Source organism: Myripristis murdjan, chromosome 9 (assembly GCF_902150065.1).
Source record: "Myripristis murdjan chromosome 9, fMyrMur1.1, whole genome shotgun sequence".
Classification (NCBI taxonomy): domain Eukaryota; kingdom Metazoa; phylum Chordata; class Actinopteri; order Holocentriformes; family Holocentridae; genus Myripristis; species Myripristis murdjan.
Window position 1 is genome coordinate 19,382,990 of NC_043988.1, and position 16,840 is coordinate 19,399,829.

General features: G+C 41.3%; 1 protein-coding gene across 1 annotated transcript in view; it reads left to right on the plus strand.

The window, feature by feature from the left end:
• Positions 1-16,840, plus strand: part of stpg2 (sperm-tail PG-rich repeat containing 2) — a 73,952-nt gene that overhangs the window by 7,995 nt on the left and 49,117 nt on the right. Inside the window, exons 6-8 of the mRNA XM_030060282.1 lie at positions 468-579; positions 5,442-5,549; positions 15,685-15,844. Of these exons, the coding sequence (XP_029916142.1) occupies positions 468-579; positions 5,442-5,549; positions 15,685-15,844 (380 nt within the window). The remainder of the gene's footprint in view (positions 1-467; positions 580-5,441; positions 5,550-15,684; positions 15,845-16,840) is intronic.

Below are 16,840 nucleotides of genomic sequence, written 5' to 3' on the forward strand. Positions count from 1 at the left end.
CTCATGCACAGACATATGCTAACATGCACGTCACAGACACATGTGATTATTGGAATCTTTTAAATCTGATTGATGAGACAGTCTCACCTCCCCTCACACTTGTCTCAGTCTTCCTCCCCACGCTCTCTGTTGTTCTCTGCTCCCATCTGTCTCTGCGTTGCTTATCTCTTCCTCCTCCCCTGTTCACTCATCTCTGAAAGTCACTCCTCTTTCTGTCTTCCTGCATTTATGCATGTTTTTAAAACTCAACTCCTCTCTGTGTTTACCTCCTTCATGTCTTCCCCTCATTTATCTGTTTGTGTCTTCTTTTCTTACTGACATTGTCCAGAGGTGAAAGGTCCAATAGTCGGGGAGAGAAAAAGAAACATCTCTGACACAAACACTTTCACGTGTCATCATATTTTTTTGACATTCTTTCATGTCTCAGATAGTCTCTGTCTCTCTCTATCTCTCACCCTCTTCCATAGTTCACCAGTAACCCACTATGAGAACGTGAACCTTTGTAAGGAGCAGAGGGGGAAGGCCGAGCTTCTTGTCCCGCGCTACCATGAACTGATGACCAAGCAAGAGGAAAAGAAGGCAAGTGTTTCTGGCTGAGGGTGTGTTTCTCTCCATGATTACATGGTAGTTTTGGAGAAATAGGAACTGTAAAACATGAGAAATCCTTTTGGGAAAATATGGAGTTTATTGCACTCCTCTTAAAAATGGGGTGGTTAGTTAGACGTGTGTTTCAGTGTGTTTTTATGTGCATACTTTCATAGATACGGTTTCTGTGTGGCATGTGTGTTTGTATCCATTGCGTGTGTGTGTGTGTGTGCGTATGCGTGTGTGTTTGTGTATGTGTGTGTTTGCGCGCTTGTGCTTTATGAACGTAACCGTGTGTTATTGAAATTGAAATTAGTTGCTTAGCCAAAAACAAATAACCAGGGAGCTAGCTGAACACGTTTCTTGCTACTTCTGTTTTCCTCAGACAAATTGCATATGCTCTGGCGTGCACAACAACACAATTAGAGACAAGGAGCTCCAATGACAGAGAGAAGGAAATGGAAATCTGTTTTTTCCCCCCCCTTTGACTCTGCATCAAGCTCTGCCCCTGTGGGGAAGAAAATCTCTCAGTGCATGTCCAAGGCTGCAGAAAGTCAGAGAAGCTCGTCATATCTATCCACATTATGAAAATCACAATTAAGAATGGTCTCTTGCGCAATGCTGCTGGCTGATAACGTTACTCTGGTAACACAACACCACTGCCACAAACTTTTGGAGAATAGCTGAGAACACCTCATTATGTTATTGTTTTTTCAGTGATGATTTATTTTAAGAAAATGTGAGAGAGGTATTATAACCACATTATGGTTATATTATAAATAATGAGCTTCTGTGCATTATTCTTACATCATTACTTCATGACATGCATTGTAACACAACATCTGGTATTAAGCTTTCGCTATTATTGCAGCCATTAAACCGTGAAACCCTCAGTTTTGGACACATGGTGTGTATTGTAGCAAATCGAATAATGCTCTTATTATCAGGACAATAAATTACTCTTAATGTGCTTGTGATGCTTTATAATACTTAAGGAGCAATACTTCAAATAAAGTGTTTTCTTCAGCAGGAGGCCAGCACTTTCTGTGACTGATGAATTTAGATTATAATGGGACTTAAATATTCCATCACTGAGAATAAATTATAACACAGCACAGTGATGTTAGAGTAAAGAAACAGTCACAATGACTACGGCTGAATTTTTTCAAACAGAGTGAAGTTGAACTGACTCAGTTTATGTTTTTCACCTTTAGAGGGCAGTAGAACATAAGCTCTCATCACGGGCTGGCAGCCACACACACAAACAAACACGCGCGCGCACACACACACACACACACACACACACACACACACACACAAACTGGTAAGCATGCACATGCAGAAACATACACACACACACACACACACACTCACACACACACAGACATTGATACATTGGAGTCGCTTGAGTGGAGGGGAGTTACTCACCTGCATATGAACTTGAGTGTACTGGTAGGGTAATGCTATGTGATGCCTTATTTCTCCGGTCGGCGGAGGAGAGTGGGTGAGACAGAGTTTGAAAAATGTGGGACTGGATTTCAGCAGGAGGTGGAGAGAGAGGTGAACGTATCCCCGCTGTCAAGGACTTACACTGACTTTACTTTCTTTTTTTTATTGTCCTCTTTTTTCCGCTCATACATTTTGCTGTACCATCTCTTCCCTCCTTTAGATTTTTCGCTTATTTACTTGTTGGTTTGTCTGTTTGTTGACCAGTTGTTGGTGTCGTGAAGTGTGCTTTGCAGATTGGATGGAATGATGTTATTCTTATGGCCTTATTCCATTCAGAGAGACAGAGAGTCAGTGAGAGATGCATTGTCTTGACATGTTTTTTTTTTTTTTTTTGGTTGCAAATCCCTTTTTATTGCTATTGACATCAGACACATTTTATTGATTATTGACATCAGACAAAACAAAAACGTCACAAAATCACAAAATCAGACACCATACTACTACTACTACTACTAGAACAACAAACAAAAAATAACAACTAGAAATAAAAATAAGAACACAAGCAAAAACACTGGTAAGCTTGATTATAAGCTATCATATTGCTATCATTCACATCATAAAAATGTACAGCAGAATATGGGGTGAATATTATTATCATTCCTTTAGCATGAGGATAATAACAACAGGCCAGACATCCTTTAACATACAGTTGTCATTCACATATCCTCACCTAGCACTCACATACTGGGCAAGCATCACTTATCATATTTGTCCCCTTTAAATCTATCACTCCCATAGTAACGCCATCCCTGCGTGCCGCCATGATCACAGCGTTGTTTATCACATAACAACAGGGCAAGCAGAGCCATTACTTACATAAGTTACTGATAATAACATATAGGACAAACGTCATCCACACTCCTCGCATTGTTGTCATTCATATGTTACGATGTTAATAGTCAGCTTCTCCCCAGTCGCCGATTTGATATCACATTCATGTTGGGGCATGAGATGTGTGTTTCTAGCGTAATAGGATGGAGTCTTTGTTGCTCTCATTTCCATGTTCAATATAAACAACAACTGGGTCAGTCGACACAACCACCAACACAACAACTGTTTCTTTTCATGCCTTAATTTATCCTGTGACTTTGACCCAACAACTTTCACTTGGTGTGTGTGTCTGTGTGTGTGTGTGTGTGTGTGTGTGTGTGTGTGTATTGTATACATGTGTTTGTGTCATGCCATGGTTGGACCTCCTACTGTGGAGGCAACACTTCCATCCGTCATCATTAGTGCGGTACCTGACACCTCAACTCAGATGATCTCTCCCTCCACCCCCCCTTTGGCACACACACACGCACACACTCGCACACGCACACACTGAGCAGATGGGTCATTACCCGCAGTGGGGACACCCAGGACAAACACCTTTACTTCCCAGAGATCAGCCAGACAGTCTGGCCCTAATGGCTTGAGGCTGCCGGTCTCCCATAGAGTTTACGACGCTGCATGTAGGATCTTGCCATTAAAATAAGCATCCTGACATAGGCAACATCTTAGCAATACAAGCTATCACGCATCCACAAAATCACCAGCGAAAGTCTGAAAATAGCTCAGCCAGGCCGTGTGATGGAGATGGCAGAATTTTAACTGTGGAATTGCATCTACAGCAGTGCAATGCCTGAAATTACCGGACAGAGTGCTGGTTCAACCGAGCGAATATCTGCAGGGTTTTGTGCATCTCACCATAACATTTTTGTGAATGGTGTTGTTATGTTTTCAGTCAATAACTGAGATAGTTCCCTCAAAAAGACAGAAAAAAACTCCGCCCATCATCGGATCTGGAACTATCAACCTGAAATTAAAAAGGCTCAGACACTGGTTGCTCAATAAGTTCACATATCTTTGTCAGATTTCTGTTTGCACACTTTGCCATGATGGAGTGAAGCTGTGACCACTTCTAGGGATTTACTGATGTGTCTTGACAGCTGATGCAGAGGAATGAGTGGAACCATGCCGGAATAGCCTGCTGGATCCACAGATTTCTGTTAGACTCTTTGGAAATCCCTGAACATTTTCTGGTCGAGGACTACAGACAGAAAATGTGAAAAATTTTCTTGGACTGGGAGTTCAAAAAGAGAGAAATAAAAAGACGAAATTATTTTGAGGGGAAGGTGGGGCACCATATTATACTCAGGGCCAGGGGATCTTTTATCTTGTACCTCTTTTCACTTACCAGAGGGCACCGTGCCCTGTAGTAAGTGAAATGGCAGGGTAAAAGTGCTAGGGCTCAAGCTGTGCACATTCAGGCTCCCTCATTTCAAGAGATGATTATGGATGTAGAGTGTATAAAAGAAGGAAAGTTGCGTTTTTGGGGGAAACTTGAACAAACTCTATTTCAAGCGTATCTGGCGCATAGCTGCAAATTATCCCAACAACTGTGCTTGTTCTCTGGGCTGGGTGTTTTTACTCCAGTGGCCTGAATGTTTTGCCCAGGAAAGAGCATTCTCAGCAGAGCTTTACGTCCCTGTGTGTCCATCTGTAACATTTCAGATTCAGAGGATGAGAAACTCTTATTTCTGGCTAGAGGAGACAGTAGTCAATGTTCATGAATATAGATTGAACTGTCCTAAGGCACGGGAAAAACATATTGAAATGTACTGAAATTCAGCGCTGTTCCCCCTTAAGATTTGGGTGTGTAACTGCTAACAACCTCCACAGAAATGTATGCAGCGAACTGCTGTTTTACTGCAGACCCAGTTAAACCACTTCTGACCCAGCAGCCTTGTAGGTCTACCATAAATACACAAATGTCCTGGCTCTGCATCAGAGAATTTGTGTTTTTCTGTGTATAAGAGCGTTTGTTCGTGCATTTGTCTGTCTCCCTCTCTGTTTCATTCTTTTCTTGTTAGTTGGTCTGCTAGTTATTTATTCCAATGAAATAGTTTCAATAGCACATTTACCTTGAGCTGGTTTCTGAAAAGTTGGTTTCCAGACTATGAAAAGAGCAAAGGTTTGTTTGCAGACTATGAAAAAAACAACACACACTCATGCATTCATACATGTGTGTAATCCATCCTCCTGTCTCTCTCTTCCTCTTCAAATCAGATGAATTAAATGCAGTGTAACAAAGGAAGGAAGGCCTTTCTTCCAGCTCTTTTCCTGTTTACTCATCCTCTGACATTGCTCCATTTGCCCCTGCTTTGCCCTTTGTCGTTGTTCATTTTCATAATAGAGTCTTCCTCTCCTCTCCTCTGGCCTCTTCTTTTCCTTCCTCTGTCTCTGGCTCACACTTACTTTTTTGTATTGTTGGGATTGGTAGAGGACCAGTGTCACCAAAGCATGTCAGTGCATCCCAAAACAAATATTACCTTTCATTTTACATTACTCCCTCTCTTTCCCACCAGGGGGTTCCAGGCCCAGGCCAGTACCACATTAGAAGCCAGTTTGAAAAGCCTTTGAATCCTTTCAGCAACCGGCCCATCTGCACTGCCCCCTTCCTCTCTCAGGCAAAGGTAAAGTGCAAACACGGAATTACACTTGGTTTACAAAGCTGCCTATCAGTGTGGGTGCAATTTAAAGAAAAAAAGAATGGGTAGAGCATCTACCACACCTTTCACATTAGCTTCAGTGATTGAAAATACAGGGATATACGAAAGAGCAAATGGAGGAGGGGATGATGCAAAAGGCTGGTATTTTTCCCTATCGGCAGTTCTCCAGAACTAGCTTTTCTCTCTCTGTATTTTTTTCTATCTGTTGAATCGATTCTATTTTTGTGATCTGACTCCAAAATTATTCTGTCAACAAAGCAAGAATGACATTCCAGTTGTAATTATTGTTATGGAAATGCCATTATTGGAATTCTGGGCAGGATCATGTGATGACAATTCGTTAATATAGAGGAAGAAGTGAATCAAACACAACAATACAGTACATCACGCCAACATATTTATAGTAGCGTCACTCAAATACAACCTTGTTTAAGTATTTGCCTGTGCCAAAACTAAATAAGCACCTCTGCCAAGAAGGTAATGTAATCGTCCTGTCTGTCTCTGTTTGTCTGTTATCAGGATATCTCAAGACGGTCTCAACATATTTACTCAAAACTTTGTAGACAGATGGGTCCTGGACTCAAGGAAGAGTTGGTTAAATTTTCACGCTGTTTAATGAGTGAAAGCTTGCCATAATACACCTTGTTTGAAAGTTGAGAAGTGCCAGTGAAATGCCATTTTCGGGAGTGGTTCCCATATTTGTGTATTCTTTCCTTGAAATCTGGGCAGAAAGACACAGACAGCTAATACTATGTTTTAATCCAGAAAAATGTACTAACATGAAAAAGTAGTGACAAAGAGTCTGTTATTCACTTTGGAGTTTTACAACAGACTTTCTTCAACCGTCCATTTTCCCAGTGCATGCTCAAGACAAGTAACTTCAATATAGGCGATACAGATATCTTATCAGAAGCCTTGGAAAAACAACGAGCCCCCGAGTCTAGATGGACAACCCAACTTCTCTCCATCATAAAACCAGCTAGGTTTCACACAGGATTATGGAGATGGGTAGGTTTTGTAGACACCCAGCTATAAGCAGTGAAGTCACATGGGCAGCTTGCTACCTGTCTGAGAGACGGCTTTGAGCCAAGAAGAGAAGAGAATGGTAACTTATTATTGTAAGGGGTGAGTTTTCCCTTGTATTTCTTCAACTGGAACTATGATGCATTCACGGCTCAGCAGTGGACTTTAAAGATGATGGACAATCCTGACAGAAATTGCGTTTGTCGGGTTCAAGGTGTTAATTCTTAAGTTTTCTTGTGCTTCTGTTTGTGCGTGGACAAAGTACATAAACACTGATTTATTTATTACTTTTCTCATTCGGTTTTGGCAATCTGTAAAAAGGCAGCTGCGGTTTCTTGTGGACTTAACTTGCGCTGACATTTTAATCATGTTTTCTAGGAACTTCACGCAATATCTGATCTGCCTGCTTGGTGGAGGTCTATGCGCTATTGAATGTGTTTTTTAGTTCTGTCTAATTAAGTATTTGGACTTAAATTCCACTGATACCCCTGCTGCTTGCAAAGTCGCCTACATGTGTGATGGGAGGGTCACAGTGGGATGAAATTCTGTCACTTCTCAGTCATACAGTTTTGTTTTTTTACATCAGTCACACTCCTTCTGTCCTCCGACCAAGTGCTCCTGCGGCCCCTGGAGGCCCCGCTATGGCAGTGCTCAGGTGCCGCTCATGCAGGCTGACTTACTCACTTAGACCTTTGTATTCCATGCAGATCATTGGCCATTGAGGAACAGTTTCCACCCTCGTCTGTCTTGGGCCAATTTCTCCAGTTGTTGCCATGCCAATCCATTCCTCTTAAACTCTTTTACCGGGCTTCTTTTCCACATATAAATGCGAAGACGAGACTGCTACTGGCTAGCCGGTACCATTCAGTTTCTTTAAGTCTCTGTAAGTTGTACATTGGTAATTACATTACAGCTTAGAGTCTTGATTCTGCCTCTGGGATGCCCACATGAAAAAATATTGATTTAACCTTCTACTGAAAATAAATTTGAATTCATAAGGAGAGTGAAATTACCCTTTAAGGACTCAGTATTAATGTCATGTACACAGAGTAACTGCAATAGGCCCATATCGAAAAGGTTTTTCCACGATAATCTTCAACACAGAAATATATTAACTTACAATTTCTCAAAGGAGGCTGAAATTCAAAATGGAATATCTGAGATTAAGTCACAGATCCGAGCATCTGAGCTCGACTTTGCTTGTTTAATTGATGTGCTGGGACTGAAAGGTTTCCTTAGATGGGGGTGAAGATGAGTTTATTAAGGGACTCTGAGGAGGGAAGATGAAGGATGTGAAAATGTGTATTTTTTACATCTCAGGAATAGCTGAACTCCTCTGTGGCTTTGCCCTGCAGATTCCCTCTTGTGAAACTATGTCTGACTGATGTCTTAATTATCACTCTGGCACACGTATGTTAACGTGCAGCACACAGACACACTCATACACACACACACACCTATGGTTGTGCACACACATATCTGCATATGCTTGTGCATACACATATCTGCAGACAGGTAAAAATTATAAAATGCGTACAACCCATACAACACTAACACACTAACATGTATATGCCATACTGCAACACTTGTTTTTGCTTGTGCACACATTTATATGCACACATACACACACACACACACACATTGGTCCCCTCAAATTTTCCAATAAAGTCTAGAATATAATAAAAACCCTTTGCTAATTCCCTGATGAGAAAGAGTGACGCAAGTTTCTTGGGTATATGTGATCTGTGTGTGTGTGTGTGTGTGTGTGTGTGTGTCTGTCTGTTGGCTGTGACCTGATTTCTCTGACCGCATGCTGTGTTAGTGCATAGACCCTGTGAAGTTGTCACCGACACCCACTGAGGAACGTCTGTGACTCTGTGTGTGTGTGTGTGTGTGTGTATACGTGTGTGTGTTTGCGTCTCTGTGCATGTGTCACAAGTCATCTCCGCCGCGGAACTAAGAGCGACAGTTTTCTTAGATCTTCGTCTCCCTGAGAGGCCGGTGCCATCTGACGCTTGAATCCTGCGGAGGAATGGAAAGAGGGAATGAGGGAAGGAAGGCGGGAGGGAGGGGGTGGTGGGGTGGGGGTGGGGTTGCATCGGAGGCCGAGGGAAGGTGGGGAAGATAAGAGGAACAGCTGGAATCTTCCTCTTTTTTTCTCTTCTCTCCTCCTTCCCCGCACTGCTTCCCAATTTCCCAGTATCAAAGTATCAATCCGACACTTTGTGAAACTTACACGTCTTTCCTCGATTCCCCTTGCCCTCTCTCCTCCTCTCATTCACCATTCTGTTTTTGTTCCCTCCTCCCCCTTTCTCCATCTGCTCCCATTTGTGTTACCTCTCCTCTCGTTGATTTTTTCTGAAACTTACAAGCCTGTTTTCCTATTTCCTTCATTTGCCATTGTATCTTGTCTCCCCTCGGCTTCCTTGTTTCCACTTCCTACTCCTTTCCCCTCATATTTGAATATTTTTTTCTGTCTCCCCCATCTTCTCTATTCACATCTTGTTTTCTCTCCCCTTCATCCTTGACTTCCTTCGGTCCCTTTGAGGCCTTCTTCTCCCTCGATGGTTCACAGCTTTGATATGACGACAAAACAAACAAAACAACAGATTTCTGTAATTTAGGAGTCAAGGAATATTAAAAGCTACACTGGAACACATTTTAAATATAAATCATGCTCTGTATTTTGTAAGATAAGATGTGCATAAAGCCTTGGACCCAAAGGCTCCTGAAACCCACTCAAAAGATCCTGCACAGCTTTGAAAATGTATAATTGACAATCTTAGAAATGAGTTCTAAAAGGTGATGCTTTTTTAGGAGGACTCAGGTTTACGCCACTGTGCTCTCCCAAAGTGCCTTTGAGCAAGAATTGAATCCCTGCTAACTCTGCACCAAGCAGAGCTTCCCTACAAGTATCAATAAAGTATCATATACATCATTGTCGTAATTTGGAAGTTACAGGTCTTTCCTCTGACATTGTAATGCAGTGGAAAATATTTCAGCTGTAAACTAAATATTACAATCTGTGTGTCAGTGTTTAGCTCAAAAGCTTCTGGGCGTTTATTTGTCGCGGTGTTACTTCATGTTTCGTCACTCTGAACATGAAGAGGTCCTACGAAACCCATTGACTTCATTGCTCACTAATGTAAAAAATATGTCACTGACAGATGTCTGGCCACAGTTTTGTCCGCCTGTAACTATTTTCTGCTGTAAATAGTCAAACTGTCTTGTTTAATAAAGGTTTTCACCTACTTGGTCCAAACCTTAACTGATCACTACAAAAAAAGTGAACATCAAAACAATTTCTGAAGTGAAAATAGATTTGAATTATGACAAGGTATTTCAAATGCACATGCATAAGTAGCATTCGGTAATGCATCAGTAATTTCAAGTTCAGGTTTATGTATTTATGTCGCCCTTCATCACAAGCGTGCCTCACAGGACATTAGCCTGCCTAGATGTAACTAATCAATAAGCAGAAAAACCTTGGACCTGCTTTTCACACCAGAATTATTTTTCATTTGCATTTCTGCAAGTGCAAATGCAGTCTTTCAATCTAACATGCAATCTAACATGCAATCTAACATGCAATATAAATGCAACATATGATCAAGAAAGCCCCAACATAAAGTCTTAAAAGTTGCTGAATTGCTTTTTTTCTTTCTTTCTGCTTTTGCTTTTTTAAATTGTTTTTCTTGCTGTGTGCTCTGTTATGGGATGGTCATCTTAAGTGACGGGGCACGCTGCTGCCCCACAAGCTCAGAAACAGCCAACCTCATTTTGATTAAACTTGGTTGAATGACATGTTTTGCCTTTGTGATCAAGCACAAAATTAAGCCTAGAGTCCATCAAAACTGACCCAGCAGCAATAAAGTGAGTGTTTTACAGGCAATTAAGAGGAAATTAATTAAGACTTTGGAACTGAAAGGTTTTTAATCGGTGTTGTCAACCCTTCTCCAAGGTAAGTAGAAATTGGCTATTCTGAAAGTCACTAGAAGTTAACCGTTCGAGGTCATGTCATTTTCCATATGAATATATTTGCCAGACTGCTTGTGGTGTCTGCCTGGTCTGAAGAGGAGGAAATGGGTTACAGTGTATAGGAAGCACTGCGATCAGACCTCTTTGGATTAGACAAACAATTACAGAAAAGTGTGAATTGGCAAAAGATGTCCCAATTTGTTTCCAAATGCTGCTGAAGTCAACACATCAACGCTCTTGCTAATGGCGGCACATTTGCTGGATTTGTTTGTTGGTTTTCACAAATAAAATCACCATATGTGAGAAGTTGTTAGATTTAGACATGAAGTGGGCAGCAGGGCTTGTAATCCTCTGATTCGAACAGCTGAAGAACAAATGACCCCTAGTGCGCAGGCATCTCTATTCCTTTGTCTGGTTTGCAATGTAAAATTGAAATTGGTGTTATCCAAATCTATACAATTAGATTTTTTTTTTCTTAGAGTAAAGACAGGGACAGAAGAGGCTATGTGGCAAAGCAGCTGCCAAGGTGACAGATCCCATATTCATCTGTCCCAACGGCCATTGCTGTGTCCTCCAGCAGTCTTTGAACTTATTTGCTGTTTACTGCAGTCTAGTCCAGTAGGAGTGACATCTGCCAACCTTAGCATGTTGCTGGATGTCCTGCAGAGAATCTACAGCAGACTGCTTGGTGTTGTCATTTTGTGATTTCAGCAGAGGTAGAGAGGAAAAGGAAAAGTTCAGTTGTAAACACCTTTACACTGTTAAAACCATTGATGCTGTGCATTTTCGGAGTCTACCTGTTTGGATTGTGTTTTTTCTTAAGTCTGTGGATTATTAAAGCTGCATTATAGTGCAGCTGTGATTGAGTTTGATGGTGTGAAAACGTACGCTCTCTGAAACATAAACACTAGCCATTAGATTTTTTGAGTCCGTTTCTCAGAATCAAGGGCATCTTTCTAGACGTGCTATTTTGCACTGCCAGTCATCACAGCAGAAATCCAATGCTGAGGAAGCAGTGAGGCTTCACTGTCTTTTGCTACCCATAATATACAGCAAATATCTTTATAATTATATTGACCCAACAATTTGCTACAGTGAGTTGCCAGCTGCAAGTTAGACAACTTTTGAAAGACAACCCGGCATTTTCAACAGTCTTACATTGGTTAAAGCTAAATTGAGAGATGACAAACATGTCAATTCAGTTAATTCATTGACTTATGGCTAAGTTTGCAGGTTAATAGTAGCAGGAAATTGTTTACTTGTCTACTATTGATATAACAGTATTAACGGTTTAAAATTTGCTTGCAACACAAAAGTATAGAAGATTTAAAGGAAAAATGTGATTTCTGACCACTAGAGGATGTTAAGAAGTCAAACTCCATTTGTGAACAAGCAGTCAGTCCTGCTTCTGTGCATCATGGCAGCTTGGCTGTACAAAACCAAAAGTTACGATGAAAAGTTGTGGGAATGGAAACGAGGGATACAAGGGTCCTGTTGGATTACTTGATTTTCGGAAGGTATGTATGAGGACTGTGTGATGTCAGAAACAGTTTGAATGAGGCTGGAAAGTGAGATGGATAGAGTGCTGGCTTTATACTGTAGCGGGACGAGTGGACAGGGCTACATCCTGGGCTGGAATTGGACATCAAAGAGAGAAAAGAGGCCAAAAACGGCTAAATGGCTGTCTCCAAAGGTCTCCATAAAGCAGATGTTAGTTTCAGGCTTGTTGATAGGTTCTGAAATTGCTTAGTGCAGGTTTAAAAAGCGTGACTGATGTTTACACAATGTTGACATTAATTTCTCTGTAGACTTGGCTGCTGTTAGGCACAGGTTGAAACTCTGACCCTCTGTCATATTTTGCTGTTGTTTCAGCAGTCTCAATACAGAACAGCACGCTCATGTTTGTTTGAGGGTTTGGGAGCTGTCAGTCCATTGATGTCACACTATGCTGGCAACGCTGGCAAAAAGTGATTGCTGGGAAATGCCGTGCAAAACACCAAAGCCATGACTGGTCAGTGATTACTTGCTAATGGCTGTCAGTCCAGTGCGAGGTGCCTGGAAGGTTTTGTGAAACACTCAGCTCGCACACAGGGGTCGCTATGTCTTGCATACTGTCCCAGGGCCATTTTTTCAAAGTGTATTCCCTCAGTAATTCTTCACTGATTGCTCATTCTGCATTTGCAGAATGAGCAACAGGAATACAATGCAAACATGAACAAACCAACTGCAAAAACGATTCTGCGTCTATGTGCAGTGCACTTAAAGGCTCATTCACTTAATTTGAGAGTGAAAAGAAATGTGTTTATTCAAATAAATTCAGCCGCAGCAGGAGCAAGGCAGTTGTGGGCCAACATCAGAGGACAGGTGGCCTCATACTGTCTCTGAATGAGCCCATTTTATTTCGGCCTTAATACAACATGGGTTGTACCTCTCGCTCATCTCCCTCTCCTCAGTTTGTCACTTCTTTCCTAAAACAAACCCTCCTCTACCTGTACCTCCTTCATTTCTCTTTTCCTCTCACTTTTCTCCCTCTGCTAGAAGCTCAATAATTCAACTGTGCGTTACTAACAGTATTTTCCTAACTCCCGCAACTCTTTTTCTACAGGTTGTGTCTTGTTTAAATTGAAGCTACAAATCGATGCTTGGCATGTTTGCACAAATTTTGACTCCCTCAGGGGGTGTGGAAGTGTGTGTGTATTTTATAAAAATTGAGCATTGTATAGGGAATCCTAGAGTTGACAGTGAACCCACTGGCAGCCATCTTTGAGGAATGAATTGAATAACAGAAAATATATTGAAGTTTGTCATATTTTTAAATAATGATCCTGTGTAGAATACGACTGGCAAACGTAAAGAACATCCAAGGAACACTGCTCTGTTTCAAAAATATTTAAAAAGCCTTTATTAGTACATGGCTAAGTGTGATTTAAAAACCTGGCTGCTGAGCAATGCGTTTCAGTTTCAAGAGCCTTCATTAGGGTGCAGGGGAAATGACAGCAAGCACACCTCTTTACATAGCGTTATAAGTCTATATATATATACATATATATATATATATATATATATATATATATATATATATATATATTTTTTTTTTTTTAGAAAAGCATGTGTTCATCATGGAGCACATGGTATAAAATCTCGTGTCAATACAAATACATATGAAAAGAGGAAAAAAAAGGTACCCAATTAAAGAAAAAAGAAAAACACTAGACAAACATTCACTATGGAGCGGGACAGAAATCTACATATACTAAAGAAATGCCTGACTTGTTTGATGCTTCGATCGTCAAAGCTCTTTCATAACCTATCTCAGGCTAATGTTAATATCAGCTAATTAGATGTCAGCTAAATTAATCCTAATTAGCTGCAAAGCCATGGCACAAACAACCTACCAGGTAAGGCTCAACTTTTCTGAAAATCTGTGTTTTTTTTTCCCTCAAAATCAAGGCTACAAGGTTATTTTCACAGTGCTTTTATTCATTTTCTCCTGAAAACAGAGCATGTTTCCACTAGCAGTAGATCAGGGTTACGTTAGTTCAGCCGACATAAACAAAGTCTTCTGTCGACATCATGACATCAGTGAGCGCTCCAGCTGTCGCCTTGGCAAGGTGAAATACCCGGGAATACGATTGCCATGAACCAAAGGCCCATCCCAGCTCTATGCATTCAGTCTCTGTGTTTGTGCGTCACTGGTGTCATTGTGGAGATGCTGGTCTTTGAAGGAGTCATGTTATCTGTATCACTCCATTCACTGATAATAGTCCACTGAAAGGCTGAGTTGAGAGAGGGTGAAAAATTTAAGGTGACACTGAAAGACAGTTCACCTTGAGTAATGTTGACCGACAAGGCAGCTTATTTCCCTCAGTCCCTTGATTCCTTATGCTGTTATAATGGAATATAAATAGACTGGATAGACCCATTTTTCCACCAGAAGTGAGAATGTCAAGTAATTGCACAGCTGACTCAGCTCTGACATCAGCAACATAGCCGAAGAACCATTGTAAGAGTACCATTGTAAACCTGATTGGACGCATCAATATCTCCGAGCTCAGGATGCTGCGTTCGATCCACCCGACTTGTTTTCCCGCTACTCATCTCACCACTTCAGTTTGTCTGTATTTTACTTTATCCGCTTTTGAGGTATCCTCTATATCCTCTAATCATTTTCTCCTCTGTTTTTTTTTCTGTCTCTCCCTCTGTTCAACTCAACTCATTATGCTTTATTGTTATCTGAGCAGTGTTGCCAAGGTAAACAGTTGTCCTTGTGTGCGTTTGTGCATGCTGAAGTATATTTTCAACTGCTTCAATTCAGGTTGTCCATTGCAAACTTGAGTATTGCTATTACTGAAGTACTGTGGTTAAACAGGCCATTCAAACTTCCTCCGGTAGTTTTTTTTCCTCTGATTTGATACTTTCCAATTTTAAGAAAAAGTGCAGCTCTGACTTTACGTTGCCTGTCAAACTATCATCACAGTCATTTTTTCAGAGCCGGGACTTATTATGTAGGCTCTTGTCTGTGGCTGGGCTGTGAGTCTCTGCTCGGTATCTGTCACTTTTTATTCCTGTGGGCCAGGTAGCAATTCAGCTTCTGTTTGTCTGCGTTTCTGCTGTTAACTTTTGTTTGAATAACAATTTGATTTCTCTGATTTGTTAGTGAGAAGACATGGTGGCTCAGTGGTGAGCTCTGTCTCCTCACAGCAAGAAAGACGCAGGTTTGATCGTTCTCTGTGGAGGAGACCTCCCTCAGAAAAAACAAATGGATGATTTGTGATTTTATAGCAGTGCTGGACTGAGTTTGATCAGTAGAAGGTGCTATTTGATTGGTAAGTTTCATGACCAACCGATGGAATCCTTTTGGGAGGTTTGACTTTCTAGCTTGATGTGCCTGAAATTTCAGGCACATGGATTCGAGATGCCCTTTTGAATCGCTTCCATGCAAAATGTGAATGCCCTTTTTGTAACGTTGCTCTCCGTTTCTTGTCCCGTCTTCCTCTTTTTTTTCCTCTCACATCTTCTGTCCGTTTCTCCACTTATTGTCTAACCTTTTTCCATCTCTCTTTCTCTCTCTCGCTTCCTCCCTGTCTCCTTCCATTAGAGGTTTAGCCCTGTGAAGGAGGCGTCCCCCCCTGTTGGCGAGTATGACGACCCTCGCTGTGCCATGGAGCTGCTGAAGAGAACCACAGGGGTGAAGAAAAGCCCCTTTGGTGTCACCTCAGTGCGTTTCAGCCCCGATGACAGAAAAGAATCCACGCCAGGTCAGTGTGTATGTCTGTGAGTCTGAGCTGAGCCCAATCTTGACACTGTACAAAGTGACATTCCACTTTGGTGTATGAGGCTATGATTTGCAGATGTAATCCAGTTCTCTCTGTCTTATTGTCTGTCATTTGTGAAACAAGAACAAAAACAGAAAATGACATTGCTTTGTGTTGATTTGTGATATACACAGCATGTCTCGGTGGTGGTGTATGGATATTATCCAATAGTGTACGGATATTATCCAGTATCCATGCACTATTGGACATCCTTGGTACAACAGATTGGCTTCATAGCTTCATATTCACATGCTTTAGCAGTTTTGGGTCTGATCAGTAGATGGCAGGGCTATGTTCTGTTCCCTTCCATTTCAACCAACCTGGTGTATTTTCTTTCAGATTTAAGCTCTGAGCCTCAGATGATTGCCATACTCAATAGGAAAGAAGTAGGCTTGAATGCTCAGTTGCAGGTTCTACTTCAACATATTGAATTATATTGGAAAAATTGACAGTAGTAGTATGTGCAGTTTGTGTGCGTGCGTGCTTGTGTTGTCCATATTACAGTTTCAAAGACTCTAGGTGGAGCTGAGTGACACTAGAGAGTGGTGAGAAGGCTATTATTATGGATGGAAATATATTACACACACACTCACACTCACACTCACACTCACACACACACATACAGAATGCTATGCTTTCCATCCAGTAAATGCCTTACCTTGGCCCCTAAGCTTGAACTAACATTGAAATGCCCTTTTCGAAAAGAGGAGAAGAATTGCCTCTGTTTGTACAAGTTTCCCCTTCTTTCTATTCTTGTGAGGATATGTATCGGTGCCCCCACATGCACACCAGTGACCAGGCTGTGTGTGCAAGATTAAATTATGGACTACAGTCAGGACATATTGTTTGACCTGTTGACAGTCTGTCATCTAGAAATATAGCTTCCTTGTTCACTCACTCACACACACACACACACACACGCACGCACGCACACACACA